This window comes from Myotis myotis, unplaced genomic scaffold, assembly GCF_014108235.1.
Source record: "Myotis myotis isolate mMyoMyo1 unplaced genomic scaffold, mMyoMyo1.p scaffold_m19_p_3, whole genome shotgun sequence".
In the NCBI taxonomy this organism is placed as follows: Eukaryota; Metazoa; Chordata; class Mammalia; order Chiroptera; family Vespertilionidae; genus Myotis; species Myotis myotis.
This window is the reverse complement of record NW_023416335.1, coordinates 36,972,459-36,989,268: the sequence shown is the minus strand read 5'-3', so window position 1 is coordinate 36,989,268 and position 16,810 is coordinate 36,972,459. Positions and strand designations below refer to the sequence as shown.

Below are 16,810 nucleotides of genomic sequence, written 5' to 3'. Positions count from 1 at the left end.
AGAAATGAGCACTTATACTTATCCTCACTAAAAAATATTTATTGTATGTATGTATATATGTGCGTATTTATTTTAATCATCACCCAAGGATATTTTTTTCCATTGATTTCTAGAGAAAGTGAAAGGCAGGGAGGAGGGACACACGCACACACGCACACACGCACGCACACACACACACACACACACACACACGCACACACGTCAATTGGTTGCCTCCCACATGTGTCCCTACAGGGAACACATATATATGCCTGAAGCCAAAATATGTGCCCTTGACCAGGAATCGAACTCTCAACCTTTGATCTGTAGGCTGACGCTCTAACCACTGAGACAAACTGGCCAGGGCTAAAATTTTTAAATATATAATATGGTATGTGGGTAGGGCAAAATTAAAAAAATATAAATGAGTTTGCATTGAAAAGCAAGTCTCCCTTTCATCACTTTCCCTCAGTCCCTCTGCTCCTCTTATATGTTAGTTCAGATAGTTGGTGCCTTTTAAAACACCAACTTTAAAAAACATGCAGGTTTTTGGTTTTTTGTTTTTGTTTTCTTCCTTAAGTGATAGCATACTGTAAACACTATCCTTTTGAATAGTTTCATGTTAGTATGTATAGAGATGCCTCATTTTTAAAGAAGCGGCACTAAGTTCTTATATGCTACGAGATACGTTTATATTCTGTGTATTCTAAAGACATGTTGACTGGGTATAAAATTGAGGGGCAACATTCTTTATTTTTAGTTTTGAGACCACATGGCTTTGTGGTCTTCTGTGATCATGTTGCTCTTGAGAAATTAGGTTGACCTGAGGTTTGTTTCTTGCTTGTGCATGAATTTTTATCTTTGCCTAAACACCCACATAATTTTTCTTTATTCTTAAAGTTCCATAAACATCATTCTACACCTTCAAACTTTTATTTATTTTGAAAAGTTTTACCTTTCATATCTTTGAACTTATATCCATTTTTAAAGCCTTTTTGAATAAGACTTTTGCATTTTCTTTGTATCCCATTTCTCCCTTCTTCATATCTGTTGTCTTCTCTATAAATTTCTTTTATATTGTTGGTCTTTTCTGTTTTGTTTTATATGATTTCTCCATGTGCTCGTCTTTTTAGTAACATTCTATTTTTGGTTGTTTCTTAACATGACTTTTATCTTTATAATGTTTGGTTTTTTTTTTCTGGGTTCTACCAGCTTGATTTTCATTTCCTTCTGTTGTTGTATAATCTCTTCTTTGAACCTTTGTTTTTCTTCTTTGAGCTCACTTTTTAAAAGAGGGGTCACATTTCCTATGGTTGTCTTTGAGACTTTGTAGAATTATTTATCTGAACACTTCCTGTGTTTCTTTGAGTAGTTTTTGTGTTATATGCTCTTAGTTTACCATTTTCTCTTTATAAGAATATTTTTTTGCAATTAGTGTGCAAAGATCCAATATTGGCTATTCTGATTATTATTTATGTTGCATTAGGGCAGATGGTTGGGTGTAAGCATGGGTAACCTGCAGCTTTTCCTTGTTAAGCTTGTTACCTGAGTGCCCTCTCACTAAGTCCGTTATTTTCTTTGTCCTAGGTTTCATTTCCCATTTGCTTTTGGCATTGAAAAGATAGAGTGGCATGTTCTGTGTCAGAATAAGGAAATGCCACTTTACTTCTACTGCTTCAGTCACTTTTGGGTCAAAAATTAGGTGTGGCCGAAACCGGTTTGGCTCAGTGGATAGAGCGTCGGCCTGCGGACTGAAGGGTCCCAGGTTCAATTCCGGTCAAGGGCATGTACCTGGGTTGCGGGCACATCCCCGGTGGGGGATGTGCAGGAGGCGGCTGGTCGATGTTTCTCTCTCATCGATGTTTCTGACTCTCTATCTCTCTCCCTTCCTCTCTGTAGAAAATCAATAAAATATATTTTAAAAAAAAATTTAAAAAAAAAATTAGGTGTGAACAATTATATGAGGCATAGTAACAAGAATTCTTCAGTTCATTTTGCTCCTACCTTTCTATGGTATTAAAATGTGGCTCAAAGAAACATTTCCTACCTCTAATATGGCTTTTTACTTACATCTAGATTTCTCACATTGAATGATAGATTCAATAGAATAATTGCATGTGCTCTTTAAAATTATGTTTTTTTGAGAAATCTGTTTACTGCTTGAGGCCTGAGAAGGCATATGATGGCTTCCAGCATATTCTCTTTCCTCATTAAAATTTGCATATATATTTCATAGTTTATGATTTGGAACTATAATAGTTTCCTTTCTTCAATTATATAGTGAAGTTGCAAAATTATACTCATTACTTACTGAGTGTACAAGGAAATGTTTATTTCCTATCACATGTAATCTTCTCATAAGCCCTCTACCTGTAGTAGGGGGCAGGGGGTAAAACTTGGCAATAAACAGGATCTTGGACTCTTGGTTTAAACAGTCTCAGGTGCCACAGTGCTTCAGGCCTCTTCCCCTTCCTCCAGCTTCCACTAAGCTGTGGCCTCTGGGTGCATGTAAAAGGGGCCTTTGGGGAGGTGGTCAGACTCCCCTCATAACTATGGAGGTAAAGACAGCTTAGACCCACACTGTCCTTACAAGGAGAACCTGGACTGGTGACTGCTGAGTCATGATTCATCCTCTTTGTCATTGAAGAGGCTTCTGCCACCCATAGTCCTGCTCACAGTCATGGAGTCGCCTGTGTAATACACAGTCTTTGTCCTGACTTGGACCTTCTCTAGTCATCCTACTAGGACAGGTAGGATGGGTTCCCACCATGATATCTAGCCTCTCCCTCTCTCCATGGTGCACTCTTGCTATGACACCAGACGCCACATTAGGAATGCCATGAAACCTAGTAATGGGCTTTACTAGAAGCCCAGAGCCTTTCCTACATTGTTCTCCAGAAGAAGTCCTCCAGCCTAGATGTTTTTAGAGTATGTACTTGTTACCTATCAGAATATTTTCACCCACCTCTCTATACTGCCCTGTCTGTTCCCAAGGTCCATGCAGAAGAGGAAAAAGGAAGGATTTTGAACTCCGATATCTTCCTCTTTCCTGCTGTCTTTCCTTCATGTAATACATGGGCACCTGAAAAGGGCCTCTTTTAATTTTCACATTTCTGTCTGGAAGGAACTTTCCTTGTGTCCTACTTGCCAAGTTAACATTTACATCTACCCATTCAATAGCACAGGATGCAGGGAGAGAACTCAGTTTTTCAGGAAGGGAAGATATATCAAATGTAGTTCAAAGTACTATTTTCAATTTTTAAAGAGGTAGATTTTTCCTCCCTGTTTTTCCATTTTTAGTCATATTTGATGTATGATTTATATAAAATTTACTCTTTTTAATTGATGGTTTGATTGAGTTTTGACAAAAATATATCGCTGTGTGATCATCACCAAAATCAAGATTTGAACACTTTCATCACCCCATAGTCTTCTCTCATAGCCCTTTTTAGTCAAAGTTATTCTCCTACCCTTAACTCCTAGAAACCACTAATCTGTCACTTAGTGTCACATTAAAGGAATCATACAGCATATACTCCTTTTGTGTCAGGATATACTCTTTTGTGTCAGCTTTCTTTCACTTAGTGTAATGCCTTTGAGATGATTATTGCTAATTACTTTTTCATTGTATGGATATACTTTATTTGGTTACCCATTAATCAGTTTATTGGGCTTTTTTTTTTTCAGTTTGTGGCTAATGTAACATTCTGATATACATTCTGCTATCATAAATGAACCTCGATGCATTCACGAGTAGTTCTTTGTATGTACATATCTTTTCACTTTTCTGGAGTTTTCTGAAGTGGGTCTACTATTTTTCATTCTTCCAACAATAAATGAAAATTCTAATTGTCCCACATCTTTATCAGCTCTTAGCATTTTATCACTCTTTTTCTTTTAGCCATTCTGATGGCTATGTAGTACAATTTCATTACAGTTTTAATTTGCCTTTTCTTAATGATCAATCAGTGATGTGCTTGTCATTTATTTTTCTCCTTTGATGAAGTCTCTGACCAAATTTTTTGCCCATTAACAAAAATGTAGTTGTTTTTCTTATTGAGTTATAAGTGAGAGTTACTTGTGTATTTGGATATAAGTCCTTTATCAGAAATGTATTCTGTACATATTTTCTCCCAATTTGTGGCTTGATTTTCCTTTTCTTATGTGTTTTTCAAACAGAAATTTATAATTTTGATAAAGTCCAATTCACCTACTTTTTCTTGTTAGATTTTTATTTTTTGTGTCCTAAGAAATCTTTGCCTGGTGCTAGGTCATTCATAAAGATTTTCTCTCATGTTTTCTTTCTGAAGTTTTAGGTTTTACATTTAATTTTAATAGTTTTGAATTTTTTTGATGGTGTGGGGTTTATTTTTTTTACTATAGATGTTCAATTTGTTGACAAACTATATTTCCACATTTACTAACTTGGCACTTTTTGGGAAAATCAACTAGCCATTTATGTATGGGTTTCTGAACTCTGTTTTGTTCTATTAATAAATATGTCTATTCTTACACCAGTGTCTTGATTACTGTACTTTTGCTTGTTTTTCAAAATTCTTCAATATTGTATATATCAATTAGAATCAATTTATCAATATCTACTGAAAAAACAAAGCCTGCTAGATTTTAAAAATTGGGATTACACTGAATATAGATCAGTTTAGGAGATAACATTTAATAATACTAAAACTCTTCTAATTTATGAACATTTTATATGCATATATATCCATTTTTAGGTTGTCTTTATCACAAAAGTTCTGCTTTTAATTTTTGAAAGAATAGCATTCCCTCCTCTATTTTTTTGTTACTTACTTCTTAAATAGCTTTATTAAAATATAATTCACATGCCTTACCATTTGTCCATTAAATTGTACAATTGATTGGCTTGTAGTATATTCAGAGTTGTGTAACCCTCACCATAGTCCATTTTAGAACATTTTTATAATGCCCGATAAGGCCCATTACCCATAGTTGCCACCCTCAACCTCCCATCCATTTCCACCACTCTTCCCCACCCTTGCTCAAGGCAACCACTAATTTACTTTCTATGGATTTTCTCTTCTGGACATTTCATATAAATGGAACTATATAATTGTGGTCCTCTGTGACTGGCTTCTTTCAGTATCATGTTTTCAGGTTCATTCATGTTGTAGCATGTATCAATATTTCATTTCATTTTATTGCCAAATAATATTCTCTTGTATGGATATAGCACATTTTGTTTGAACATTCATAAAAATGTGTTGTTTTTTTAAAAATATATTTTATTGAGTTTTTACAGAGAGGAAAGGAGAGAGATAGAGAGCTAGAAACATCGATGAGAGAGAAACATCGACCAGCTGCCTCCTGCACACTCCCCACTGGGGATGTGCCCGCAACCCAGGTACATGCCCTTTGACCAGAATCGAACCCGGGACCTTTCAGTCCGCAGGCCGACGCTCTAACCACTGAGCCAAACCGGTTTCGGCCATAAAAATGTTTTATTTCAGGTTGTATTAAATTTGTTTTTCCTTTAATATGATTTCAGTAGATTAGTATTTTTCCCTCCTCTGCTTCATATGCCCTAAAGATGGCAATTGCAGTTTCATTCTATTAACCCTTTGGATTTGAAATTAGTGTCAAATACAAATTTTTAATAATTATTCAAAATTCTTTTTTATGCATCTAGCTTCTTTTTTTGACAAATAAAACTTTGTAATTGATTATTGAGCTTTTTTTTTAACCTTTTACATTTAGAAGCCATTTCAAAGCAAATATTTTCAGTTTTATAAGGTATTTTTAGCACTTACTGTTTCTAACCTGTCTGTTGAGACTTTCTTTTGGAAATCTTTCATTATAAGGAGATATTTAATTTGGGGAGAGGGGCTAAATAGGATCATTTAAAATGTATTAGTGCTGCTTTAATCAAAATTACAAGTCTTTCTACTCAGATCTTTATCATGTGATTTAATAATAATAATGTATGAGATAGTATGATTATCTGACCTTATTTTTGAAACTTACTTAAGGGTAAGGTAGTAAAGCCATTAGAGACAGGGGAAGGGAGAAAATATTTAGGAACTACCATGACCAGTATATTGGTAGAGACTTTCATATGTTAACTTACTTAATTTTTATAGTTGGACAGATATTTTTACTATATTATAGTTTGGAAACTAAAGCTCAGGCTGGTTATACTCCAGCTTTAGTAAACAACTCTAACTTAGTAAAACATCTATCAAGTGAGACTCAAGTGTACAGCATAGTGATTAGGCACTCACATACTTTACAAAGTGGTCCCCCCATATTTCAAGTACCCACCTAGCACCATACATAGTTATTAATACAAAATAATATTGAATATGAACTGTAATTCAAGAGTAAAATTAAAAAATATATCAAGTGAGACTCAGGCCAGTCTAATTCCAAAGCCATTGTTTTCTTTGTGTATTTTTTGTTTGTTTGTTTCTCCTCCCCACCCCCAGTTACTAAATGATACTGTATATACAGGGAGACCACTAAATCTGAAAACACAAATGAGTAGATAATACAGGAGTGGGCAAAAGTAGGTTTACAGTTGTGAGTACATGAAAGTTTATTCTTGTATTATTATTTAATAACTACTAGAGGCCCGGTGCACGAAATTCCCTAGGCCTTGCCAGCAAACAGGGCCTATCAGGGCCATCTCGCCCAGTCCCAATCAGGGCTGGGCCAGTTGGGGCCTGCTGGCTGCCAGCCAGGGCCTGCTGGATGGGGAGAGGGACTGCGGGAGGTTTGCTGGCTGGGGGGAGTACCTGGGGGAGGTTGGCTGGCCGTGGGAGGTTGGCTATGGGAGCGCACTGAGCATCTGTCCCCTGGTGGTCAGTTCGCATCATAGCAACTGGTTGACCAGTCGTTCCGGTCATTCAGTTGTAATGGTCGCTTAGGCTTTTATATAGATTGTGTGTTTTTTCCATATGAACAACTGTAAACCTATTTTTGCCCACCCCATATATGTCCTATTGATATTTCATTACACAGCCAGTAGCATATCTTTGATCTATACTTTATGACCACATTACAGAGAAAATATACATAAATAAGTACTTATTCAAACAAATACAGTACAAAGTCTGTATTTTCTTTAATCAGTGTCTTTCAAGAGAATTAAGTGAGTGTGGGAATTTTTAGGGATCATATATCTTGGCTCTGCTAAAGGTTTATTTTGAAACTTCAAAAACTTAAATATCTCTTTGTTAGGTAGTTTACTGTAGACTTAAAATAATAGTATTATGTTTATTAAAAATCTCATTTTTAGCTCATTAAAGAGTTAGGGAATGAATGAGTAAAAAGAAAGAAATAACTAATAGTACTTTTATTTTTAAATTAGCTTTTATTTATTTTTTCAGTTGCTTTTATGTTATTTATTTGAAAGTTAAAATTTTTCTCTTAAGAATATCTGTTTTAAAAAGTCATAGTTTTTTTGTATCTTCATGACTGATAAGTTGACGATCAGCAAAAATATGACAGAACTTGCAAAGTTCAAATGGACTTTTAATTCTCAGTACCAAATAATTTTACCTAATTAAAGCTTCTGTTTAATTAAGATAACAATACATAGTCCTTCATTAAAACTAGCACAGAAAAGTTTTTTCTTGGTCCTTAGAGAGGATATTATATTCAGGCCTGTTGTGTGGGTTGCAAAATGTCACTGGAATTTATATGCATTACTTGTCTAATTGCAGTAAATGTAGCATGTCCGGATAGGTTTAGAGTTAGAAGGCTGTTTGTTACTTACTGGAAATTACTTGAAACCTCAGTACCCACAGGCAGCTGTGCTCAGGCCCTTCACCTCTCCCCAGAGATGGCTGAGAAGACGCTGTTGGACCCTGTCTTTCATGGTGGGAGCAGTAAACATGACAGGTTGTTTGGGAGCCATCTGTTTAAAATGGCTGCTGCTTTGCATGTAGCAATGAACTTGAGATCAGTTTTCTGTCTTTCTTCCTGGTAACAGTCTTATTTGGTGTCACAACAGGTGGAAGTTGATGGGTCGAAACTAAATGTGACCAGCACGTGGAACCTGGCTTCACCCTTATTATCTGTCAACGTTGATGGCACTCAGAGGACGATACAGGTAAGTGTTGGGAGGGTGTACCTAGAGGACTGCGTTAAGTCAGAGGTCCTTATCAGGGTCTGTGTGGTTAATACTCACAGACATGCTAGGGGAAAGCTGCATTTTATTACCGTGTACATTGGATGGTTGGAAACAGTTTTTCTTATTTTAGAGAATCTTGAGTTAATTCTTATTCAGAGAAAACATTGTTTTCCTTTTTCAGGCAACTCAGGAAGGGTAGTGTATTATATTTTGTTATAGATAACGCATTCTGCATGCTTTTCTAAAACTATTAGATTAGTAGTTTTCCTTGCCATTGTGGATTTTCAGTTGTAAAAGATGACTGATTTTATTACCTTCCTTTTCTGTATAATTGAAATGTGTAATATCAGATCATCAGAAATATGAGCTATTCATGTTGGCTTGCCATAGCATGTTGATACCTTTTAAAAATTGAGTAATCTTCATTTGTTAACCTTTCTTTTACCCCCAATATAAAATTTATTGCATTGAGGAGATGTCTTGAAAACCGGGGTTGATTAAATGTTCTTTGTATTCTGTGACCTCCATTTTAAAGTAGGAAGCTGTGAAAGAGATTCTGCCAAAATTCCTCCAGCTCACCTCATAGTTGAGGTTTAAGGTTCCAAGAAAAAACAAAACCAAACGCAATAGAACGTGTGGCTGTCACATGCAACTAAAAATCATAGGCCCTCCATAGCATTAAAGTCTCACTCTTTTTTTATGAAAGTGTTTTGACATATTCTTAACTTGATTTTACACAGGAAATAGATTTTTAAAACCTAAAGAAATCAAGAGAATCACAGATAGAGACTGCTCTTCACCAGGCTCATATGTCCCTCTATCTCTATTAGAGACTAGACTGTGCAGCAGAGGATTCCAGAACCCCTGCTAAATGGTTGATGACTAAACTAATTTCCAAGCCCGGTTCAACCTGTATGTTTCTAAGGAACAGTAAATTCTCAGTAATGAGCCCCATATTTAAAATTTGGTTTTATGACTTGTCCCAGTATATTTTTCTCTCATATTTTCTTTCATATTCTAAGTATGATGTTAAATGCTTTGAGCCCTTGAAAAAAAATCACTGTATAGTTTCGTATCACTTAGATGTAGTTAGTGTGTCTTCTGAATGCATGGTTTTGTTATGCTTGTTTATGTTCCATAGAACATGCTCTGCACTGAAGGTGCTGTGGCTCAGGCATCCATGTGATTTGGCTGGGGGACATAGTCTGACCTTTCTGTAGTGAGTAGAGAGACACACAAAGTTCTCTTGTCCAGATCTTTGTATCATGATATTTTCAGCATCCTTCTCAATGACTATGTGGATATGTGTCTTAATGTCTCTTCTACAAGTAGAGCTCCCAGCTAAATTAACACTGGATATATATTTACAATAATCCCCAGAAGTATTTTTTTGGACCATAGGAATATGGTTCAGTAAATTCATTTTTATTCTTTAAGATTTTGTTTAAGAAAAAAGTTAATGTGAAATAAATGACACTTCAAGGCAGACTCCTTGATTCTTTGGAGAGGTCATTGCTTCCAATTCAGTGCTCTCCATTGGAAGGAAATCACCTGGGGAAGTGAATGCTATACTGGAAAAAAAAAAGTCATTTACCTAAAAAATAAAGTAAGGATAATTGTTCCTTATCAGAACAGGTAAATTTTATATACTTTGTGTGGGCATTAGTGTTGACTCTTTTTATCTCCCCAAAATAATAAGGCCCCTATGAAATTACTGTTATCATCAGAATAATAACACACAGTGCCTACTGTGTATCAGGTTCAGTTCTAAGCACAGTACTATATGAACTCTTTTCATCATCACAGAAATTGCATGAAGTAGGTACTATTATTTATACTTTTTTGTTAAGTGAAGTAACTGAGGCTCAGAGGAAGTCAAGTGACTTGTTCAAGGACCCACAGGTAATGAGGGTAGAGCCAGGATTTGAATCCAAGCAGTCTTACTGAGGACCTGTGCTGCTACACATCACCCTGTGCTGAGGCTAGCTAAGTAACTGCCCTGTGATTACAAAGCAAGATGAAGCTGAGCAGAAGTTTGAATCCTGGTAGTGTGACCCCGGACTCTGTGCTCCTAGCCAATATGCCAAGAGTACTTTCCAATTTTCCGATAGAGTTCTTGAAATGATAATTTACCTTTCATTCATGCTTTAAGCCAATGATGCTCAAACTTTAGTGTGCTTCAAAACCAACTAGAAGATTTGTGAAAACTTAAACGATTAGACTGACCCACAGAGTTATTCTGATTTAGTAGGTCTGGCCTAGGTGAGCATTTCTAATCAGTTCCTAGGGAGTTTTGACCCTGCTGATTCAGGGTCCACAATTTGAGAACCACCACTTTAAAACTTTGCAATCAGAGAATCAGCTGACAAATGATGAGCAAAAGTGCGGTAAGCAGGAGGCCAAGTCATTTGAAGCCTTGTTAGTTACAGAGTGTCCACTCTGTTTATCCTTAGCCAGTGGGACTCATGGCAGAATGATGGGCCTTGGGACCCCACCCATGCACAAATTTCGTGCACCAGGCCTTTAGTAAATTTATAAGAACCAGAGGAGAAAGAACTGGTGGCTTCAAAATGTTTTTTATTTCTCTTCCACCTGCCCTTAAGCATAGGCAGATCTTCAAGGTTCATTCCTAACTCCATTTTTCCTCTATGCTGACCTCCTGGGCCCAGTACCTCTAAGCAGTTTAGCTACAAAACTACTACTACAGTGTGTTTGGATTTCTCTTGTACTTGTTGATGCTAAATTCGGAGAACAATAGGATGGATATTACCACAGGTATTACAAGTGATTTTACAGTAAGAACTGCGGGGGGTTTTTTCCCTGGATTTTTGCACATACATTTAAACTTTTTATTAAATGCTTTATCTACACAGGGCAATATGTATTAATCTTGTAAAAGCTAAAGACTAATGCAATGAACCTGTTTTCCTACCATCTAGATTAAAAAAGGAGCCCTAGCTGGTTTAGTTCAGTGGATAGAGTGTCAGCCTGCAGACTGTAGGGTCCCGGGTTCGATTCTGGTCAAGGGCACAATGTAGTGATGATGATATTAATAATAATACATGTGCTGGTGTTTTTCCTCATTTTGTAGTTGGGGACACTGAGGATTGTAGGGGATAAATTGCTTGCCCATGGCATTCTGTGATAAATGAAAAAGCCAGAATTTGAACCCAGAAATCTGTGCCCTTAACAATTGCGCTTCATATCCTAGGGAGCCTTGGTATCTAGACTTACTTAAGTTTTTCCTGACTGGTGGATTTAAATGGCATCTCTTTGTGGTTTTAACATATATTTCCCTGACTGTTAAAGACAGTGAGCGTTTAAAATATGTTTATTGACAGACCTATTTTGTCTTCTGCAAGATGCCTGTTCATGGTTTTTGCTCATTTTTAAATATTGAATTGTTTGTCTTTGATTCATAAAAGTTCTTTATATTGTGTGAATTGTGATCCTTTGTTATTTATATGTGTTTCAAAAAACTTTCCCAGTTTGTAGTTTGTGTTTTTACATTTTTAAATTTACCCAAGTGAAGTTTTAAATCACAGATTTAATATCAGAATTTTCACTCTTTTCCTTTATGGTTTGTGTATTGGATTAAAAACCCTCTTCTACTCCCAAGCTCATAAAGATGTTGCCTATATTTTCTTATAAATCTTGTAAATTGTGTTTTTTTTCCACATCTAAATCCTTAATCTCCCTGGGATTGATTTTGTTTATGCTATAAGATCCAGTTTTACTTTTTAAAATGGATAACCAGTTGTGCCAGCACTACTTAGTCATATTTTTCTGCCACTTACTTGCTAGCTACCTTCTCACCTTTCCAACCCCAACATTCTTTAAAAGGCTATTGTTTTCTATGAAGTGTTTCTCATTTAAATATAAGCAAAATGCTGATTTTTCCCTTAATATGAAACTCTGCTTTCACAAATTCTTTGCCAATCACTCTCTTTCATTTTTCATTTATCTTTAGGGAATCCTTAGCTACTTAAAAAGTTTGTGTTTTGCAGAACAAGGGTATCAGATGATAGTTGAGATACAATAAAGCATGTTCATGAAATGGGAGGTGGATTGGGACGCATGCAGGTCGGGAAGTAATGTGAGCTAATTAGCATGGGAAATAGATTGGAGGAGCCCAGTTATGAATGAAAGGTTAGAGTCTGTGCTTTTCAATTATCAGTGGAGATACCATTGAAACTTTGTGCAGAGTAAAGTAATGCTAAACAAGTACCTTCTATCCCTTACCCACCCCAGCCCCTGGCAACCACCATTCTACTTCTGTCTCTATGAACCTGACTACTCTAGGAACCTCATATAAGTGAAACCATGTAGTATTTGTCCCTTTCTGACTGGCTTATTTCTCGTAGCATAATGTCTTTAAGGATTATCCATTTGCAGCACCTATCAGAACTTTCTTCCTTTTTAAGGCTGCATAATATTCCGTTGCATGTATATACCATAATTATTTTATCCATTTATCTGCCAATGGACATTTGGGTTGTTTCAACTTTTTGGCTATTGTGAATAATACTGTTATGAACATGGATGTACAAATATGAGTCCCTAGTTTTCTTCTGGGTATATACCCAGAAGTGGAATTGCCGGTTCATATGGTAATTCTAGTTTAATTTTTTAAAGAACCACCATACTGTTTTCCATAGCAGCTGCACCATTTTACACTCCCACCAGCAATGCACAAGAATTTCAATTTCTCCACATTTTCACCAGCACTTGTAATTTTCTGGTTGTTGTTGTTTTTTATAATAGCTATTTTAATGGGCGTGGAGTGGTATCTGATTCTGGAATGGGATTTATTTAGTTATTGAAAAAGCATTCAGAGTACTTCCCAATATTTGCCCTTCCCCATCTGTTTATAGAGTAGCCAATTCATTGCATAAATGGAACTTTTTAGTACAAATAGAAGCAACTTTCTTATAATTGTTCTTTCAAACCCATTGTCTCAACTTATTTTTTTCCTCCCCTGTATAATATTATGCAAAATTCTCAGTGTGTAAAGTTGCTACCAGGCCATAAGCAAGCAATAGTCTATTTGGGAGCGAGTGTGTTTAAAAGTCTAGTTCATTATAATGTCAAAACTGGTAAAGCTTCTAGACCAGTGATGGCGAACCTTTTGAGCTCGGTGTGTCAGCATTTTGAAAAACCCTAACTTAACTCTGTTGCCGTGTCACATATAGAAATTTTTTGGTATTTGCAACCATAGTAAAACAAAGACTTATATTTTTGATATTTATTTTATATATTTAAGTGCCATTTAACAAAGAAAAATCGACCAAAAAAATGAGTTCGCGTGTCACCTCTGACACGCGTGTCATAGGTTTGCCATCACTGTTGTAGACTAAGAAGTTTTTATAGGAAAAATGAGAGTTGCTTTCTTCTTTCTTTCTTTACATCCTCTCCCCTGTCTTACCTCTATCTGGGGTCACTCCAAAGTTGCAGTATGGGGTAAAGATGAGAGGTACACAGCAGGAAGAACTATGTTGACCCTGGGAGATGTAATGTTATTCATTTTTGGGGGGCTTGACAAATGTCCCAAGCTGGCTAGGGGACACTTATGTAGATTTGGGGGAATGCCTCACCTGCAGAACCCTAATGCCTGCTCTGTCTTTTCCAGCTGCCCCAGCATCCTGCTTTTTATCCTTCCAGGTGTTCCTGTTAGGCAGGGTCTCTCATTGTGCCCCAGGCTGGGTCTCTTCTGCAGGACCAACATGTGAGCCATAGAAGTAGTTATAGGTTCTTGCCTCACCAAATCTACTCTTCTTGTTCTGTCACCAAAAGGATTGCTTATCTTCTCTGTGTGTCCCTCAAAATCCAGGCGATACCTGGAAAGCCACGTGATTCTCACGAAACCCCTCTCACATAGCTTAAAGTGTTCAACCATGAATTCTTAGCTTAAGAATTCAACTCCTCCCTCCCTCCCTCCCTCCCTCCCTCCCTCCCTTTCTTTCTTCCTTTCTTTTTATTGAATTTATTGGGGTGACATTGGTTAATAAAATTATATCGATTTCAGGTGTACAATTCTGCAGTATATTATCTGTATGTCGTTTTGTACTAAGGGTATGTTCACCACCCCAAATCAAGTCTCCTTCCATCACCATTTAACCCCTCTTTACCTTCTTCTACCTCCCACCTCCTTTCCCTGTGGTAATCACCATATTGTCTGTGTTTGAGTTTGTGTGTGTGTGTGTTTATTTGTTTGTTTTTGTTTAATCCCTTCACCTTTTTCACCCAGCCCTGCAACACCTCTCCCCTCTGACAGCTGCCAGTCTGTTCTCTATCTATGAGTCTCTTTCTATTTTGTTTGTTAGTTTATTTTTCATTAGATTCCACATATGAGTGAAACTTATTTTTCTTTGATTGGATTATCTCCCTTTTGAAATTCTTGCATAATCTCTTCAGGTGAAAGATGGGTGATTCCTGGTTTTACAGTTTCTTAGCATGTTTTACCAGGGAGCCTAGTCTAGCATCATTCTTAAGAATAAGTAAACATTTCATTTTATTGCTGAATTCTTGTGACTTCATAAGTAGTAACACTTAATATCTTTATCTGATTAGATAATGGAATACTTGGGGAATACCTTTGCTTTAGGAATTTGCTGTCTATTCATTCAATCAGATCCCATTGTCTACTTATTTTCCTATTTTTTTATTATTAAACTTTATACTACCCATTAATTTCTTTAAAAAAAATTGTATTTGGGCATGTACCATCATTTGGATAATTAATTTTATAGGTTACTAACTCATTTTAATTGTTTTAAACCACCTATTTAAGTTTTGATTTGACCTTGAATTCTCACTGCCTGGCAGAGTTCTTGGCACATGTAGAGACTCCATAACTGTGGATGACAGGATGAATGGGTAGTCATCCTGTATTTTGTAATTTCACAAATAAATCTGTTTTATCCATACCTTAATTTTAAGATTTAGATTTCATTTCTTCTAAGTCTTCACCGAATTAAGCCAGATTCATAAGATGGCCTTCTTGGCCATTTTATCAGTTCTTTCTAATTCCTGATCTTTCAACATTTGCATATACTCTACTAGATAACGTGGCTGTTTGATCTCTGCAGATGCAGAATCACTGTAGTTTCTGTGACAGCAAAGAAAAACAAGAGGTCTCCCAAGGATCTGCCCACTGAAGGATCTTATCAAAGTATGTTCCTTTCCAGTTGAGTTAATGTCTTTCCTTCTTGCCTTCATTAGGTTATAGGTGTAAAGAAAGGCCCACCTCAGGCTATTTCTGATTTCTCTTACTCAGAGGCTCGTGCACACACTGTTCATACTCCCTCTCACCCAGGGTCACTAATCATTGTTAGTGACTTCAAGTATAGAGGCAGTGAAGCATCTATTTGAAAGGAGGGTCATATATTTTGAAATAAAGTAATCCTATATAATAAAAGCCTAATATGCTAAGTGTCCAGTCGTCCCGTCGGCCATTCAACCAATCAAAGCGTAATATGCAAATGATATGCTAAGGCCGCTTAACTGCTTGCTATGATGTGCTCTGACCACCAGGGGGCAGACAGTTGACCAGTGGCTATGACATGCATGCACTCACCATCAGGGGGCAGATACACCGATCAGTAGGTTAGCTTGCTGCTGGGTCCAGCCAATCAGGACTGAGTGAGATGGGCTGGACATGCCCTGGAGCCCTCCTGCAGTCCATCTCTGGCTGGCCAACCTCCTGTGTCCCTCCCTGGCCCCGACTGTGCACTGGTGGGATCCCTCAGCCTGGCCTGCGCCCTCTCGCAATCCGGGACCCCTCGGGGGATGTCGGAGAGCTGGTTTCGGCCCAATACCACAGGCCAGGCTGAGGGACCCCACTGGTGCACGAATTCGTGCACTGGGGCTCTAGTCTATAATAATCCTATCTAATAAAAGACATAAAGGGTAATTGACCATACCTTCGCTATGCCTCCCATTGGCTAATCAGCAAGATATGCAAATTAACCGCCAACCAAGATGGCGGCCGGCAGCCATGCAGCTGAAGCAAGCAGGAGGCTTGCTTGCTCCATTGATGAAGGAAGCCAAGGTTCCCCACCTGCTGCGGCCCTGCTCTGAGCTCTGAAAGCAACAAAGTTTCAATTATAGAAGCTAAGCAAACCCCAGATACCTGCTTTCAGCCGGCCGTGGCCACGGAGCTGGAGCGAGCAGGATGGCAACAAAGTTTCAATTACAGAAGGTAAATAAATCCCAGAATAAAAAAAAAGAAAAAGAAGAAAAGGAGAGGCTGGGAGCTTCAGTCGCCGGCCAGGCTGAAAACAGCCCTCAGCCCCTCACCCAGACTGGTCAGGCACCCCAGTGGGGACCCCCACTCTAAAGGGGGTGTGGCCAGCCTGAAAACAGCCATTAGCCCCTCATCCAGGCTGACCAGGCACCCCAGTGGGGACCCCCACCCTGAAGGGGGTATGACCAGCTGCAAACAGCCATCAACCCCTCACCCAGGCTGGCCAGGCACCCAAGCGGGACTCCCACCCTGATCCGGGACACCCTTCAGGGCAAACCAGCCGGCCCCCACCCGTGCACCAGGCCTCTATCCTATACAATAAAAGGGTAATATGCAAACTGACCCTAACAGCAGAAAGACTGGGAATGACTGGTCACTATGACACACACTGACCACCAGGGGGCAGACGCCCAATGCAGGAGCTGCCCTCTGGTGGCCAGTGTGCTCCCACATGGGGGAGCTCTGCTCAGCCA

The 16,810-nt window shown here is 37.9% G+C and overlaps 1 protein-coding gene across 4 annotated transcripts in view; it reads left to right on the top strand.

The window, feature by feature from the left end:
- Window positions 1-16,810, top strand: part of PCCA (propionyl-CoA carboxylase subunit alpha) — a 385,844-nt gene that overhangs the window by 299,614 nt on the left and 69,420 nt on the right. For all 4 annotated transcript variants that reach the window (XM_036297141.1, XM_036297140.1, XM_036297142.1 and 1 more), the window contains one exon: window positions 7,973-8,071. In XM_036297141.1, the coding sequence (XP_036153034.1) occupies window positions 7,973-8,071 (99 nt within the window). The remainder of the gene's footprint in view (window positions 1-7,972; window positions 8,072-16,810) is intronic.